Source organism: Battus philenor, unplaced genomic scaffold, assembly GCF_028537555.1.
Source record: "Battus philenor isolate CCGP_79_NKW_IND1 unplaced genomic scaffold, ilBatPhil1.0.hap1 SCAF_7, whole genome shotgun sequence".
NCBI classification, from domain to species: Eukaryota; Metazoa; Arthropoda; class Insecta; order Lepidoptera; family Papilionidae; genus Battus; species Battus philenor.
This window is the reverse complement of record NW_027181737.1, coordinates 2,640,799-2,658,683: the sequence shown is the minus strand read 5'-3', so window position 1 is coordinate 2,658,683 and position 17,885 is coordinate 2,640,799. Positions and strand designations below refer to the sequence as shown.

The 17,885-nt window shown below is 32.4% G+C and overlaps 1 protein-coding gene across 1 annotated transcript; it reads right to left on the bottom strand.

The window, feature by feature from the left end:
* Nucleotides 1-1,573: 1,573 nt before the first annotated feature.
* LOC137930945 (lysosomal proton-coupled steroid conjugate and bile acid symporter SLC46A3-like) lies at nucleotides 1,574-13,640 on the bottom strand. The gene is made up of 7 exons (XM_068774316.1): nucleotides 12,770-13,640; nucleotides 10,152-10,311; nucleotides 9,305-9,406; nucleotides 6,060-6,197; nucleotides 4,135-4,218; nucleotides 2,267-2,423; nucleotides 1,574-1,818 (listed from the first exon to the last, which is right to left on the bottom strand). Exons 1-7 carry the CDS (start codon nucleotides 13,592-13,594, stop codon nucleotides 1,758-1,760), a joined length of 1,527 nt encoding a protein of 508 aa, XP_068630417.1. The 5' UTR covers nucleotides 13,595-13,640; the 3' UTR covers nucleotides 1,574-1,757.
* Between the last annotated feature and the right edge of the window lie 4,245 nt (nucleotides 13,641-17,885).

Sequence of the window (17,885 nt, the reverse complement as noted above, 5' to 3'; positions counted from 1 at the left end):
ACTATATTATTATAAAAATATGAGATGAGATATAACTGTCAACAAACAATAACAGGAATAACTAATCTTGAATGACAGTATCATATTAGCATTGTATCTATTAATATCACTTAATAATACTCATAAGAAACTCTTAAGCTTTTTAACGCGATTTACAAATATACTTCAAGCTTATGGCATAAATTAGTTTAACAGTCGGTAGTCGGTGTAACATTGCTCCTGAAGATGCCCCGTGGAGGGGTGAAACACGTGTTGAGTGATTTAATGGTGGCAGTTGTATAAATTCGCGTTGTTTGCCGCATACGCATTTATCAGCGGGCTTGCGGGCGGTGCACTTTGTTGCACGACTACCACTGCATGTGCGGAAGTAGCTAAATATTGATCCTTTTCTTACTTAGGATGGACTTCTCCAAGGTAACGCCTGATTCCAGTAAAAATGGACTAGAAACTTGAGTCGTAGGAATACACTATAGTTTAAATATATGTGTATATAGTATTAAAGGTCTTTAAAGAAATTATCGTAAGTTGAGACTCAAGGAAATATTTTTTTTATGTTATCTTAGCCATGGGTTTTCCCACGATTATTCCGCAGTATCATATTTAAATAAAAATAGATAATTTTATGTGATTGAATTACTACGGTACCATAAATTATGGCTGATAACCGAAGACTCATACAGTTTTTAATTTTCAAATAATGAAGAGTGTAATATTATTTAATGCATTACTTTCTCTGTCTGTCTGAATTGATATTATGTTTCTTCAGCCTTATCATATTGCGATGCAGGATTTCAATAGCCGATTAAACTATCAACAACAAAATCATCGTTATTTAAGCTTCCTATAAATTTCCGAGTAGAGTGGTTTGAAGAGATATTATTTTCAGCATTGTACTGTACTGTACTGAGCTTGTCATTTCATGGTCCTTATTTATTTGTTTATTAAGTCCCCTATTTAAACCTTTTAATTTATTTGTGATCCCTGTTTTGGTTACCTTCCGTGCTTACCTGCTATGTAAAAACAGGGACATTAATAACAATAACTTCATTATTACTTTTTTGTTATTTTCTCGCTCCTCTTTTGCCTTTAAAGATCTTTCGTTCATTCTTCTTTTGCTTTCTCATTATTTTCCATTCTATTCCATACCTTGTTACCTTTCATATATTTTCTATCTTTCATCGCCTTTCCTCCAGAATACTGTCCAGATAATAATTCTAAGTATTGTTTTTGATCTATAATTTACATCTGTTACATTTATTTAAGTTTTATTTGATATTCATTATTTTATTATCTTCTACGATTACACACTTCTTTATCTCAATTTTCATTTTGGATTTTTACAGCTTGTACTTTTCATTACTGTTTCGATTATCTTCCTTCTGTACTCCAGAAAGATCTGGAATCCTCCCTCTTGACTAAGTAGTGAGGCAATGTTACTTTACTCCATCCTTTCCTGCAAAGGAGACTGGCAATCTGTTTGTTCCGTGCCTGTTTTTGAAAGCAAAATCGCTGTTTCAACTAGTCAATCCACTGGATTATGTCAGTCTTTGGTTTTATCTACGGATTTCTTTACTTTTAATTCGATCTCGCAGACATGGCAACATTGCATTCAGATATAAATTTAACGTTTCCCAACGCTCTTATTATAAATGTTCAAGAATTTAGAGTCCGATTAGTAATAAAGTCTATATTTATTCTTAAACTTATAAACAAATCTTAACAAAAAGCTTATTATTATTTAACAGTTACTGTAGGGATCACCGATAATTTGTTTTTCTTGTTTTTCTCAAATTTCTTCTCTGTTCATAAAATAACCAACTGAAAAAGAAAAACATATTTCATAAATGTGTTCGAATAATTCGGACTTAATAATTTTTAAAATGTTTTAATTTATCATTTAACATAAAAATCTATCATTCTTTCGTTAAAAAATATCTTGCCTCTTATTTAGTGGAATAACTTGATATTTGCTCAGATGCAGAAACGAAAGAAAATTCAGGCGTAAACATTTGTTAGCTTCAATTTGTTTATTATAAATTAAAATAATATTAGTAGGATTAAACGAAACTTGTTCTTATTATATAATTTTCGTTGATGTTTTTTTTATTTTTACAATTTTTTTGATTTAATTTACAAATAAATTATTATATACGACGCGCTATATACGCGGACTATAATATTTTTTTTGTTTCAAAAATGACGAAGAACTTTATGTACTGTATTTTCATAGTGTTTTATGTAATTATATTTTTTTAATAATACTGACCAGAATACAATAACAGCTGGAAAAGTCATGGCGGCTCCCATCAAAAACACAGCCCCGGGAAGCACTTCCATCGTGGCGGAGTATGTTTTCGTATACAGCGGTACATATAGAAGGGGCATGAGGTTCTCGGTCAAGGAGAACATGGAGTTGATTTTACCTGAGAGAAGATTCTGAATTACTACAACAGTTGAACAGATTTGTATCATATTCTTCAACGTTTCAGCTGTAAGATGTCCACTAGTGTCCTAGGTACACATAGGCTTCACCCATAGATTAAAATAATCCCAGATGGAAGCGGCTTCTATCTATCGTCTTTTGACCACTAGAACGAGGTCGTCTGACCACTTTGCAGGTGGATATTCTACGCAGCGCTCACGCGTATTGGTTTCTACTTCATAAAATAAGGCCCAAGCAGTGATTTGTTCTCTATGGTATTTTAATACAGATCTCAAAAATCTACATCAAATAATCAAAACGTTCCGGGAACACTCAAGTGAAATGCCTCATAATATCTCAGAGCTAAGAATACAAACATTAAATGTTATATTTAAACATCGGATTGCATTCAATATTTTTTATTACACTATCATAAATAAATAGAATATTGATAGGATATGATTATAAAACTCGAGATACCGGCGGTGTACAAAAAAGTATAACTTTGCTGAGGTGTAATAAAAAGCTAAAACAACTTATAATTTTAAAACTGGTTGGTTTTAATGTACTTATCTTAAAAATTAAAAAGCTAATTTTAAATTCAGAAAGAATAAATAGTTTTATATGAAAAAAAAAAAAACAAAAAGCAACGAAATGATTGGGGCGTTCATTATAGAGAAAGCGATAAGGTTTTTTAGCCATCTATAAATGTGCGAGCAATGGTAGGTAGCTTAGCGGTAGAGGACTATGACTTGCGATCATAGGTTGCAGGTTCGATCCGAGTACACAATCTTATAGAATTTCCGCTTTGTGCATTAATTATATGCGATTGCCACAACTCAAGAACAAGTTCCAGAGGATCGAGAGCGGTGACCTCTGCATACCATAATACCATACTACGATAGCCAGCACGCATACCAAGCGTGACGGTTATCGTATATTCCCCATAAATATCTTTGAGGATGATACGACAACGACAAAGATAAAAATGCTAAACTTTGGCGAATTACTTAACACAACTGTGTTTACGAAATTTCGTACACAACCTTTACCTTCATTATCTTGCACGATTGCTTATGGAAAAGTACATTTGGAAAATCCAGTAATTACAGATAATAACTCCTTCCAAACTAATATCAGTAATGTTTACGCAATACTATTGTGCGGTTATGTAATATATCTGCACCAATAATAAACAGTATATATAATAGTACAAAATATTATCATTTTAATAAGTCGCCTTAAAATTGGATATAAAAATGACTACACACTACTGTTAGGTGGCTATATGGATTATTTGAAGCCGTAAAAATGGTTTAGCTTCAGCAATGTAATTTCAATAGTTATGACGTCATTCAGTTGGAGCATAGTAATGACTAAGCACTGCTGTTACGCAACAGCTATGGCACCCTTAAGTTCTAACCTATAATGACTACGTGTTACTGTATATAACATAACATAATAACGGTCCCGTTATTTAGGTTATCACGAGTCATAATAACATGGATGGTATATATTCATTTATGTGAGTTATTTGCTGTCATAACACATCTATTTTAACACAGTAATTTTAATGACTATGGAATCCTGAAATGACTACGCTCTACCGTTTAATGACGTATATTGATGGTGGAATACCTAGTCGGTCTGAAAGTAAAGAGAAATATCACTACATGCAATAATTTCTTTATATAAAAACAATTTCAACTTACCAAATTCATCTTCATTCACTAATTTTGACAGTATGGACCTCAAAGCTAAAAACGATGTACCATTCAAAATTTCGACCAAAGGAGCTAAAAATAAAACACATTATTAAGTTATGCATTATTAAAGGTTGTAAATATTTTCATGTAACAAAAATTAAAACAGAGTCTTGTCGATTATTTCCTCGGCTTTATTTTTAATACAATCCAACGTAATGATAAAATAAATGATGTTAGCTTATAGGACTATAATGACTTCAGCGGGTATCAATCTTGTGCTCATTGTTACATGCATTCAATGATACAATGAAATAATATAGTTAGAAACCCAGTTAAAACAAAACTCTTTCATCGATTTTTTTCATTAGTTTTATTTTTAATACAATCCAACGTAATAATACAATAAAAGATGTTAGCTTATAGGACTATAATGACGTCAGCGGGTATTAATCTTGTGTTGTTTGCTACATGTATACAATGATAACATGAAAATATACAATTTGAAACGTAGTTACATTTCATACTGGAATGAACTATACATTTTTATCTACGATAATATTTTTATACGTTTTATGTGTAAATAATGATAACCTAATTCTAAATAGAATTTTGTGATAATGTTAATGTTTTGACGCATTTTTATTTTCCCATTGTATGTTGCATTGTGAGTGGTATATGTCTCTAATTTTACGTAATTTTTTTTTCGTATTGAAACTAAAATTAAAAGACTAAGTATATTATGTACACGCTCAAATGGCTATTTTGTTGAATTATAAAACATATTTTATGCTTCAAGCGCTATATAGATATATAAAATGATAATATTAATAAATAAAAAAATTGTCTTTTCGGTCAGCGGTCTTACTTTTCAAATATTCGTATTTGTATTATTTATTTTAATTAAAAATGATATAAGTAAGATTTCAAATTAAATCAGGTCTTATCAAAGAAGTATAGAAAGAAGCTTTCTGAATGTCAAACTACGAGACATAATTTGAAATCAGATGAACAAAAATAACTGCATAATAGAAAGTAACAATATCAGGCAAGTGGAATTTTTAAAAGCCACATAAATGAAATAGTCTAAACTGCAGAGAAAGATTAGATTAACATTAATAAATGTGGAAGCAATAAGAGAAGGTCTTTACTCTGACTGATGTCATATGACGAAACTTAATATATATATATATTTATATATATATATGTATATATATATATATATATGTGTATATATATATATATATATATAGTTAAAGTCACCGGAAATCGCTGGATGCGTGCGCAAGACCGGTCATCGAGGCAATGTTTAGTAAATGCCTATGCCTTGCTTTGGGTTCTATTGGTTGATATAATGATTAAGAAAAGGACCAATATTTAGCCACTTCCACGCTAGCAGTGGTAGTCGTGCAACAAAGTGCACCGTCCGCCAGCCCGCTGATAAATGCGTATGCGGCAAACAATGCGAATTACACAACTGCCACCGTTACATCACTCAACACGTGTTTCACCCCTCCACGGGGCATCTTCAGGAGTTATGTTACACCGATTAGTGCCAAACACAGAGTATACACAGATATACACAGAGTATATATATGATATAATGATGACTTGTTCACATTACTTATGTGGTATTTAGATATATGTACTTTAAAGGTAAAATGTAATTTTTTAATTGTAGTATTAAAACGTCTCAGTGTTCTTATAAATAGGACTATGTCCGGTATAGAAGGCTACACCGCTATGTCTTTAGGGTTTATATACTCTTTTAATACTAGGCTATCATATTTGTCCAGTTAGGAGTAACTTCCGGGATAGAATAAGTGCTTTGTTGGATTTTTATTTTTGACCTTTCATTCACATATTTGATTATCTGTTGTTCGTTTATATGCTTTCCTAAATTATATATCTTAAACACCGTTAAAATTACTTACCAATGAAGAATATTTTCTCGGAGGTGGCGAAACAATATACAAAAGAACCAGCGATTTTGCTAACAGTTGAAATTATTCCGAGAGTAGCATCATGCCATTTCAGATGTTTGCTGAACACGATCAAAGAAAACATGGTCCCTGTAAAGAAAAGACTGAGTGAAGAAATAAAAATGATAAGATATATAGGTAAAAGGATTAAAAGTACGAAAAGGACCAATATTTATCCACTTCCGCACATGCAGTGGTAGTCGTGCAACAAAGTGCACCGCCCGCCAGCCCGCTGATAAATGTTTATGCGGCAAACAATGCGAATCACACATGCTACCGTTAAATCACTCAACGCGTGTTTCACCCCTCCACGGGTCATCTTCAGGAGTTATGTTACACCGATTAGTGCCAAACACAGAGTGAGTTGTGAGTTTCTTAATTAGGGTGGACTTCCGCAAGGTAACGCGTGATTCCATTAAATACAGTTTGTACATCGACTTGACCAAATTACATCGGGTGCCAGTTCAAAACGTTTGGTTTAACCAACAATGCAATCGGTTAAATGTAGTTTCTTACTTAGGATGAATTTCCGCAAGGTAATGCCTGATTCCATTAAATAAAAGGATTAAAACTTATATGGCTGTTAATACGAATCTCTTATTCTGGATTTATAGCAAAGTTGTTATGTTTTTCGAAAGTAAGTTAGTTCATTTACATATTTTACTCTTTATTATATGTAAAGATACCGTAATCGAAATTAATATAAAATTGGCAAAAGAAGTAAAAGCGACGGTCTTATCGCGAATAACGAATTCTTCCAGACCATCCCTCGGTTGACCTTTTAACATAGAATAATAGAAAAAGCGCTGTTTAAATACTTTTGCTATCGTTAAAAGGGTTTCGGTTTATAGGACACCCCCAAAAATTCTGTCTGGATGACATTGAGCCTTGTTTTGAGTAAATATAATTATGGGTGTATATTACTTAGACCAAAATTTATAATCCTTCGAGATATACATATGTATATATATATAGATATATATATATATACATATAAATTTATATATATATATATATATATATATATATATATATACACATTTATATATATGTGTGTGTATTATATATATATGTGGAATCGAACGTAATATTATACGTGAATAGGAACGTCAGATAGTGCAAGCGAGAGGCGTGTAAGAGGAAGGGAGACAGACGACGGTTGAACGACGAAGGAGCGTGCGCAGTTTTAGGTTAGGAGTTCTTTTTAAAATAAATATTTCATCATTCAATCCCTGCATCTCGATTATATATATATATATATAAAGATATTTTACAAATTAATAGTCGTAGGTTGCCCATAAATGGACACAGGACATGGGTCTGCTGGACATGGGACTCCATAGATTTCAAAAGTACCGATTTGAATTGACCTGCATCCAACGTATTCCAACAACATGGTTTTTATTGTGAAGCTACCTGATTCTCATCATCATCATCATCTGCCCTTATTCACTATTCTCTTATTTATGTTTATATACTCGACCATCGCGAGAATGTACGTTTATTCCTGTGTTATGTTTTTTCCTAGACAGTTTATTTTCAATTACTATTAATACATCGCACACGGTGGTGAATGGACATTCCTTAAGATTCCAGCGGCCACATATTCTACGCGCTACTGCAACTAACTTGCTAATCCGCTGGACTATATCGAGTATTTGTGGTCGTTTATACATATCCTTATTACTAATTCGACCTCGTATAGAAGTCCCAGACATGGCCGTGTTCATGGTTCGCTTGCCACTGTTAAGTTTCTCGTGACGTCCGAAGCAAGAGACCACGTTTCTAAGCATGATGTTATATCCGTTAAAACAAGTCGTATGCATACATCTTAAGACACTGTGAAATATTGGACGAGATCTTTTATAGAAGAATAGAGATCCTCTCGGTTCTCCTGCTTTGTGTGGGGTAGGGGCGTTATAGTGTATGATAATTTATTACTCCTCTCTAGCACACACACTCATACAATGTCGTATCAGCAAATGTTGGATTTTGCGACGCTTTACCCCGAACTGTGGACCGCTCACCTAGCCCGCCCAACATTCCCAGCTCTGTTCATAACCGACTCCCCAGCATCCCCAGACGCCTCACTAAACGACCGTCCCCCAGCTCTACCGTCGTTCCCAGCGACGCCAGCTCAAGTTCCGACTCAGACATGGAGGTAGACACCGCCTCCAAAACAACCCTAAAGGACGACGAAAGCTTCATCCTCGTCCAAAGTAGGCGCAAAAGGACTAGGACGGCTTGCGCCTCCGACGGGGCCTAATCGGGGGAAGATTACCCTAGCCAAAAAAGCCACGAAGGGCCTCAAGTCCCCCGCACCAATATCCGCCCCCTCGCAAAAGGGCCCCGCGGCGCCTAAGCCACCACCGCCGATCATCCTCCAGGACAAGAATGCCTGCTGGCACTGGTACATTGATGGTAACCTTTGGTTTTTTACAGTTTCTCATTGTTACAGCCGCGTTTAATTCATTTATTATATTACAATGTAACCATAATATGTTTTAAAGATTAACATATGTAATTGTTATTTGCCTTCTAATCTACCTATTGTGTTTTGTAAGCTCCCTTGTAGATAATGAGTACTGTTTATAATCAATCACGCTTACTCGATGCGGATAGCAATCATTGGAATGATACATATTTGTTACTTTTGTTCCGTTATTGCGTCGGTTTCTTTTTACTATGTATGACACACGCACACACACGCACACACGCACACACGAACATGCACACGCACACGCACACACGCATACACACATACACGCATGCACACACACACACATCCACACACACACACACACACACACATATTACAGAATAATGACCGCGCATCGACAACTGTGTCGTAAGTACAGACGACCTGGCTAAGGACGTCGGAAGACATTGTATGCAGGTCGCTTTCTACTGGTCCTGGCTATCTATGAGGGGAGACCTATATCTAGCAGTGGACGCCCTGTGGCTGAAGTTATGATGGTGAAGAAAAGATGATGAAAGACACTGAATCTTGGCCGTTTCCAACCGGAACTATTGGAAATCTTTTGGATCCGTCTATACTTAACCGTGGACGTCCTAGCGTGAAATAATAGAGAATAATTAAATTTACTCTTCTTTCTAACTCGCTCATAATTGAAAAATAGATTTAATTTCATTGTATATCATGTAATCTTAATAAATAAATAATTTAAAAATCTTACCGACAGTATGTACAATGAAATTGTAGGTTTGAAAAATACTAAACTTCACTTCGTCCCAATTGAATCGATATCTCGTAGATATGTACAAAATCGATATCTCACCTGAAATAAAACATAAATTACATTATTATTAACGACACATTCTCAACGTATACTATCGGTTATATAGAGATACGTTCGGGATTTCTTCATCAGATCGAATGACGGAATCCGTAGAATGTCACATAGTCCAGCGATATGGCAAGTTGAATTGGTCACATAGTGCGTAGAACTGACGTTAGTTGGTGGTTAAGATTTTAAACAAGCACAGCGTTCCAAGTCCACCTGAGGTCGATGGACAACCTTTTTAAGAACCTCAGGATTTCCGTTCCAAAATGAGCACAGTGCTGATGATCAAATCAAGGTTGTCGGAAGACGATGGGTACACCCAGCCTTATTGGAAACTTATGGGGAAGCCAATAGACATCAGTGAACAGTTTACGGTGAAAATTATGATGATAGTACTTCGTTAAAAAGTTTAAAGTTATTCTGTGTTATATATTTATATACAATTATATATATATATATATATATATATATATATATATATATATATAACATATATAATTGTAAATGAATAAAGAGAAAAAGTATGGCTATACTCCGTAAATTAAAAACCATACATTCAATGATTAGGTATATACTCTGCTAGGTTTAAATTTTTTTTTGCTTTCAGTTTACACGTGAGATATCATAATTGATTTATTGTTTAGATTTTTAATAAGATGTATAACACGGCAGAGAAAATTAAGATTTTATATGAAATTTATTATTATATAATTAAGAATTTTGTATGAAATTTACTTACCATACATCGGTCCAAATAATACAGCGACGACCATTAAAAGTATGATAAGTCGCATTCGACGATTGTCCGAAGTTTTCTTGCAAATTGTCCCTAAAGTTATTTTTAAGTTGGTAAGGTCGAAGAATGTTCGGCAAAAGTAAAGAAAACCTTTTCCATCCTCCTGGTAAAAAAAAAACACTTAAAATTAACAACCACGCTTAAAATATATAAATACTCGAAGAAATATATGTCTGTTACACCGATATATATTGTTTTACAGGTAACCGTGTACAGTGATACAATATTACTGTAATCAAAGACTAACGTGTAATTGTTTTTAAAAACTTCGGGGCATTAGGAAGGCTGTTTTTTTTCCTAGATTGGTAGGACTGATATTTGCGATGCCTCTGTTTGTCAAAAGTTGAAATATCATTTGAATCGGTCCAAACTATTTTGAAAGATGTTTATATCTCAAACGCGACAATTCTCTATTGGTGTTAAAAACGCTTAACTTTTTGAAAAAAGGCGTCAAAACCCACAATACTCATTCCGCAAACGTTTTGCAAGCATCTTTTCGCTTGGTGCGACTTTTGGCTGTTCAGCAAACTCCAAGGCCAATGCAGTGCGCCTTTTTGACATGTTCAAAGAGATCAATACCGAATCGAAGATCTTGGAGGATATACCGGAAGCTATGGAAGAATCGATAAATTTTTTGCAAAAAATCATCAAAAGCTCGACTGATATCATTCCTCCACCACCGTATTCTCCTGATTTAGCTCCGTGCGACTTCTGGCTATTCAGAAAACTCAAAAGGCTAATGTGGGAACATCATTTTGACACGTTTAAGGAGATATCCGAAAGCTACGCTAAAATCGCTCATTTAATTGAAAATTAAGTACGGGGATTACTTTGGAGATGAAATTATTTGGAAGAATAAATAAAGAATTTACATTTTATAAACTAATTGACCTTACATCTTGTTCAGAGTATTATACTTTAGATATCTCTAAATAGCCGTATATAAAAGTATTTAAAAACAAAAACTAAAAATTGTATTATACAGAAAACATTTGTAAAGGATAAAAAGGTCTTGATCTACGATTGTTTTAAGGATATAATGAAAGTGACCAAAAAAGTGAATTTGTTGGGGGACCGTCTCTGTTCAGGAAAAGTTTACGTTATGTTTTTTATTCCATATCTTCGAAAACTGGACAATAAAAGATGATAAGTGTGATTAAGTACATTTTGTGTCTTTAATTAAATAAAGCTCTAATTCTTAAATAAGTTACATGTATTATTTATTTTTGTGTAATACTGCGACAGTACTTTTGACTGTAGCAAGTCAAGATTAGTTGATGATAAATAAATTACAGGACATTTGTTTAGTCCGTGAAAGAAAGCCCACAATAGATTGAATGACGACTTTACTATCTACGTTCAAACATGTTTAATGTATTTAAGTGGAATTGGAACGCACGATAACAGTACAAGCACAGGAATTAGATTATATTAGTGGATTAGCCTATCTCAAGGATTTAAATTTTATTGAAATTCTTTATTATATATGTTTTTAAGTTCTGCCAACAGACTTAATACTATGATCAAAAGGTAAGGCGAATTTGTTTATAAAATGTAAATTATTTATTTTTTATTAAAAATCAATTTCATCACCTTCAACACTTTATCCAGCCTTTGAAACAGTCGGAATAGTCTTTTTCGGATATAGCCTTCAAGTCCTCTTTGCTTTTTTTTAATATCCTGTCGTGTTAAAAACGGCTGAGGAGATTGTTATGCTAAATAGCCAAAAGTCGCACGGAGCCAAATCAGGCGAATACGGTTGTGAAACGATATATATCAAGTCTTTGACGAGTTTTTTTTCGAGTTTGCCGAAATTGAAACATTTGAAAAAACCAATGTAACTCGAAGATAATAAAACCTTTTAACAAACAGGTGCTTCGCAAATGGTATAGTAAGTCTTATCTACCCAAGAGAAAAAAAAACTTGCCTTCTTTTCAAATAATTTTACCTTAGTTTTTGTACTATGTTTGTGTCCAAAGCCTTCTGGTTGCCTATTTACTAAATAATCTTTAACTTACAGTAGACTCGCCAAACCATTTAACAGTACATGTAAATTATGCGAATACGTAACATTTTAAACAATTATAAAAAGGAATGTGCACGGGTTTATAACAGTCGATATAAATTATAACAAAAAAAAACATAATGTTTTATATTTCATGTTAAATAGACACTGATCGAAAAACTTTTATTATGGGCTTTTCTCGAATCAAGGCGCACTGCAGACATTCGTATTTTAAATTGAATGATTCCATTAAAGTGTAGAACAATATTTAAAAGAATTAATCAAAAGTAAATTAATATGTCTATAAAGGTTACAGAAATATCTCTGAAATAATAAAATTCTTATATTTTTTGCGATAGCACTTTGAAACGAAATGTTAAATAAATACGAGTAAAAGGGTAAAAGGTTATTTAAGAAAGAAATATTTTTTGTTTTTATTAATAATGTTATTTTGGAAATGCTGTATTAAGAAGTGTATTTAAAAAAGGAATATTAATGTAACATAAAATAAAAAATTTAAAATATTTGCTAGTATTGTTAAAACTGATTTATTTACCTTCGTCGAGTCCTTGATTCTGACGGTGTCTTTTAAAAAGAAAACGTTGTAAATTAAATTAGACACTTGCATAGTGCACGCCAATCCATAACACCCGTAAAATCCGTATGTCTTTAATAATATTCCGCTTATACTCATCCCCGTTGGGAGTCCGACTGTCATGCTGAAATTTATCATTCCCATACGAAATGTTCTGTTTTCGTTTGTTGTAATAGCGCTGATGTATGTAAATGTCATCAGAAATAAGAGGCACCAGCTACCGCTAAAGCCTTCTAGGATTCCTTCGGACAAAACAAAATGCTCCATTCGCAATTCATAGAAGAAGTATGTATTAATCATACCATTTATACATAAAAGGATTTGTCCTACGATTGAAATGATTATAAATATTTTCCTACGACCCGTTCTATCTGACCATGAGCCAACGAAAAGGGCTATTATACAAGGTATAGTTGCAGTGAGATAAGTTTTCCACGCCATAGCGGATGTAATCAATTTCTGTGTGTCTCTTTCGTATTCATTTTGAGTATCAACATTTTGTGAACGTAGAGAATCACAAATTTCACTTGATAGGTTTAAATTTACTCGACACGCTTTTTCAAGATTCAAATTCTGTGATGTAAGTATATTTAATATAGATGCAAGCACAAAAAAGAACATAGTAGGTTCAACTGTTATGTTACTCAATACATGAATAACGCTTTCTTTTGCTGTCCTTTTTTCTACTGGTGCTACTGCGATAATTTCTTTCACTTCCTCCCTAAGAGGATCTTTTTCACTAAACTCCACATCGTTTTTATTATTTTTAATATCTTCTTCAGTCATGTTTGTATATCAATTTTAATAAACGGACACAACAGTATATCTACGAGGATTATTTGAGACTGTTACTCGCAACGGCATAGACAAACGATTACTTTTATCAATATTTGATAAACCTAGCTTATTAATCACCCATATTTAATTGTTAATCATTGTATACTTATGTTTAAGAGTGTTAATTTTATTTATTTATTTGATAGTGGTGTTTAAAGATTTTTAACCGTGGTCGTGCACTATAAAACGCTCACTACACGGGTCAATTGTATCTGTATTTGTTCAGAAAAAACGTTTGCGTCATATTAATAAATTTTCTTCAGTATTGTATGTATTTCATATCTTTAGATTATTATTTTGTAAGATTAAGTAGCGGCCTATTGTCAAGTGCGTTTTGCAGTGGTTGCTAAGGCTTGTATACATTATATACTTATATAGCACGGTATATATACCGTAATATAGCACGCGTCTAATGCATAAGAGACTTAGAGACCAAAGAGGAGTTATATTACTGATAATGTAAAAATATTACCTTAAATATATTTGTGCACTGTTAGAAAGCCTCATATTTAGAGAATTACAGTGTTAGTATAATATATTTAGATTGAATATTGTCGCATAAGTGAACAGGGTCTTTTATATTCTTTTGTTCTTCTCCGTATCATTCATTCTTTCTTATAATTTAATACAGAATATCTTTCATTCTTTTCCATGCAGAATTTTACAATTTTATATTTATCATTTGTTTAACTATTTATTTATTCTTAATTACTTTTTGCTTGCTATATATATATACCACTTAGAATACATTTTTATTATCACAGTTATATTATTAATTTTTATTATTCTTGTTCCATATATAGTGTCGAGCTAACATTAATATTACAAAAAGATTAGTCCAAACATTTTAATGGTAACATAGATCAGAGCATCCAAGGGAACTTCGCTTCAGCTCTTAAATTCAATTATATTGACGGTTCGGAAGGTTGTGACCTAACTAAGGTAAAAGTAACTTTATGGATTTTCTGAAATAAGAGTGCCTAAGTGTATTTATCTCCTATTACATATATAGTTACTATCATTTTTGATATCATTAACACTAGAAGATATGATGATAGAAACTTCAGTACTATTTTTGTCATTGAAGAAAAACCTGACTGGTATCCTGTACTGCCTGTTGCAAGTAAGAAAATCCTGTTTATTATTTTATGGCTTAGCTATATTGATTCTCCTTTGAGATTATATTTAGCAAGTGTAGTCGCTACTCTATTAAAAAAATGTTTTACGTTATTTCATCTCGTTTGTTCAGTTTTGTATTTTATTTTTAATAAACAACGGCTGCTTGTTCATCTAAACTTTTTAAAGACTATTTTGGAATAACTATGTGTCTTAATGATAACACGATGCTAGAACTATTAAATATTTTTATAGATGTATTTTTTTATCTGTAAGCACGCACAATTTGCGTACAAATACTACAATTACATTGTACAAGTTTCAACAGTTAATTATTGTTCAGCTATCAAAAGGAACAATTAAAAGAAATTTAAATTTATGTTAAAGATTTTAGTTATTTCAACAAGTGAAAAAGATAGAAATACTACACTAGAAAAATTTTATTAGATAATCATAAGTGGTATTGTAGAGTATTTCGTTCGAGGTATTATATTTCAGATTTATATTTCTGTGGAATCCCAATTTTCGATGCGCCGCTGACAATGACTTCGCTCTTACGGTTCCAAGAATTTTGTTAAATTTCCTGCACCAAAGAAAACGTGAATAATAACTAACTTTAAGGTAAACACGAGATACAGATCTTGTAGATATTAGAATGTAGTTATTAGTATATATAAAAAATATCCACGTCATTATGATCTTAATTAAAAGTGATTATCATATTTTTATTCCTCATAAAAAGAATAGAAAAATTCTTAGCCAATGATCAATGCTTCAAAAAAACCTATGGTTGTTAGAAGCATTTATTACTGAGTAGTTGGTTCCGGGGTAAAATGATTCCCTTCTCCGGAAAATGTCTCAATCCAATAGAGAATATCACCGGAGCTTTCCGTAGAAAATGTATCGTCCCTCTACATATAATCCGTGTAGAGTTCAGAGTTTCTTATAATACAATATTTTCTGTTTCAAATCAAAACCATTGGTTGTGAATCCTAGACCTTTTCCTAGATTTTTTATATCAAAGGTTCTTAGCTGATATATCGGCATAACTTTTTTATTACACGGGTTTTATCTGCTCTATAAATGTAACGAAATCATCACTATCATTCTAGCCGTAGGGATTTCCACTTCGGGAATTTTCGCCTAGCGTATTTTTCTAATAAAACCGTTTTGAAGCGGCTTAGATTCAGCGTCTTCAGACTGCCTTATTTCATTCATCCACTTTACGGGTGGAGGTTCTACGTAGTTTTTACCGGAACGTGGTCACCATTTAAGAACTTTAACGCATTATTTAAAGAAATACGATGAAGAATTATTTTAATATAGAAAAGAAAAGGAATTAAAAATGAAAAATGTAAGAGAAGTGTTCTCGAGGTGAAGGTGAAGTAAGGAAGGTGATGTAAGAAAGAAAAATTAAGCATGGAAAGTAATAGAAGAGAATTTGACGAATAGAAGAAAGTGTGTAGAAGATAATTTGAAGAATAAAAAATAAGAAAGAAAATGAAACAGTCAGTGAAGAAATGTTTGAGAAAATATCGTCCCCGCGAACCTGAGAGAGGGGAATGAACAAGAAATCCTTGGGTTGTACGGACTTTATATTGAGTAATTTTTTACAATAAAAGGTACTTATTCTTTGATACAGTTTAACGAAATCATAGTATGATATAATGTTATTAATAAATAATATTTCTAATATTTTCACTTTTTTCTATTTTAAATATATAATGTTGCTTAGCTGTACAATAAAGTCTATTGCTGTAATAAAATTTAGTTTTAAAATTCAAATTATTGTTCAGTTTTAGAAAGTCTTTTAAGACTTTTGACATTGTTGAAGTACGCAATTACAGAGGTGCTTAATCTGATTCTCGTTTTACCTAGAATTTTTTAACGACTGTACAAGATTAATATAAATGATTCTAAGTCAACATTAATTAAATCAAGCATATTGCAAGAATCGATTAAAATAAAAAGACTTTTTTATCTATTTATTTATAAATATCTAAAGTTTTTAAATACTAGTATCGCTTAAAACTTAATTATAAATAATATTGTTTATTTAAAATACATTTACATTTCTATATGTTATTTTATTTTGATAAATCTCTTTCAATCTAACTTTCCTTTGCTGACAGCTAGTAAAAGAATTCTTTCAGGAAAAAATATCATAAAATATCATTGAAGACTTGAAACTGTATAATTGTTAAAATTTATAGATTATTTATTTGTCAAGTTTGTCTTTAGTGTTATCTCTGTCGCACGAAATACAACGACTCACAAAACGTCACATGGTAGTGTGGGACAAAGATAGTGCTCTACGACGCCGATATTAGCCGATTGTCTCTTTCCAAAGGTCGATGTGCAATAATCATCGCCGGGTGCTGTATGTAAATAAGTAATATATTTTTTAAATATAAATTTAAACGTCAATGGTCTTTTTCAAAAAAAGTTTCTTTGCAATTTTATCCGAACTTTTTTATAAATTTTTATTTGTTTTATAAAATTATTTATACAATACGAAATAATTTAACGTAAGTGCAATCTGTTTTACACTTTTATATTTAAAAAATAGTAAAGAATATCACGACAGATTGTACATTCTTATTTTCAGCATATGGTAGCCCACTGCAAGGTATAGGCCTCCCCTAAAATCGCTACAATGACTGCCTGCGACTTTCATTATGTCCTCGGTCAATCTAGTAAGGGGCCTGCCTAGATTAAACACGATATAAAGATTTTATCACTTGTAATAAGTTTACCTAACAATAGTTGATGTGATGAAAATTAGTTCAATTGCTGTTTTATAACATGTTTTATTAAATTTTCATAAATATATTTCAATTTAATTACTTATATCCAACAGTAACAGTAACAATGACTACAATCAATACATAAAATTATGGACTGTAAGCATTCCTGGATTGATCCAGATGATGACTTGCACAGATCTAAAGGAAAATCGAACGGATTGTTATTTCCAAGTAGATCGACTATCTTCGAGTGTCGTGCGTGAAAGAGTTACGTCCAATATTGAACGTTCTATATCAGAGGTGCTCAAACTGCGGCTCGCGGGCCAAAAATGGCTCAGTAAAAAACTATTTGTGGCTCTTATTATATTTACCCGAGT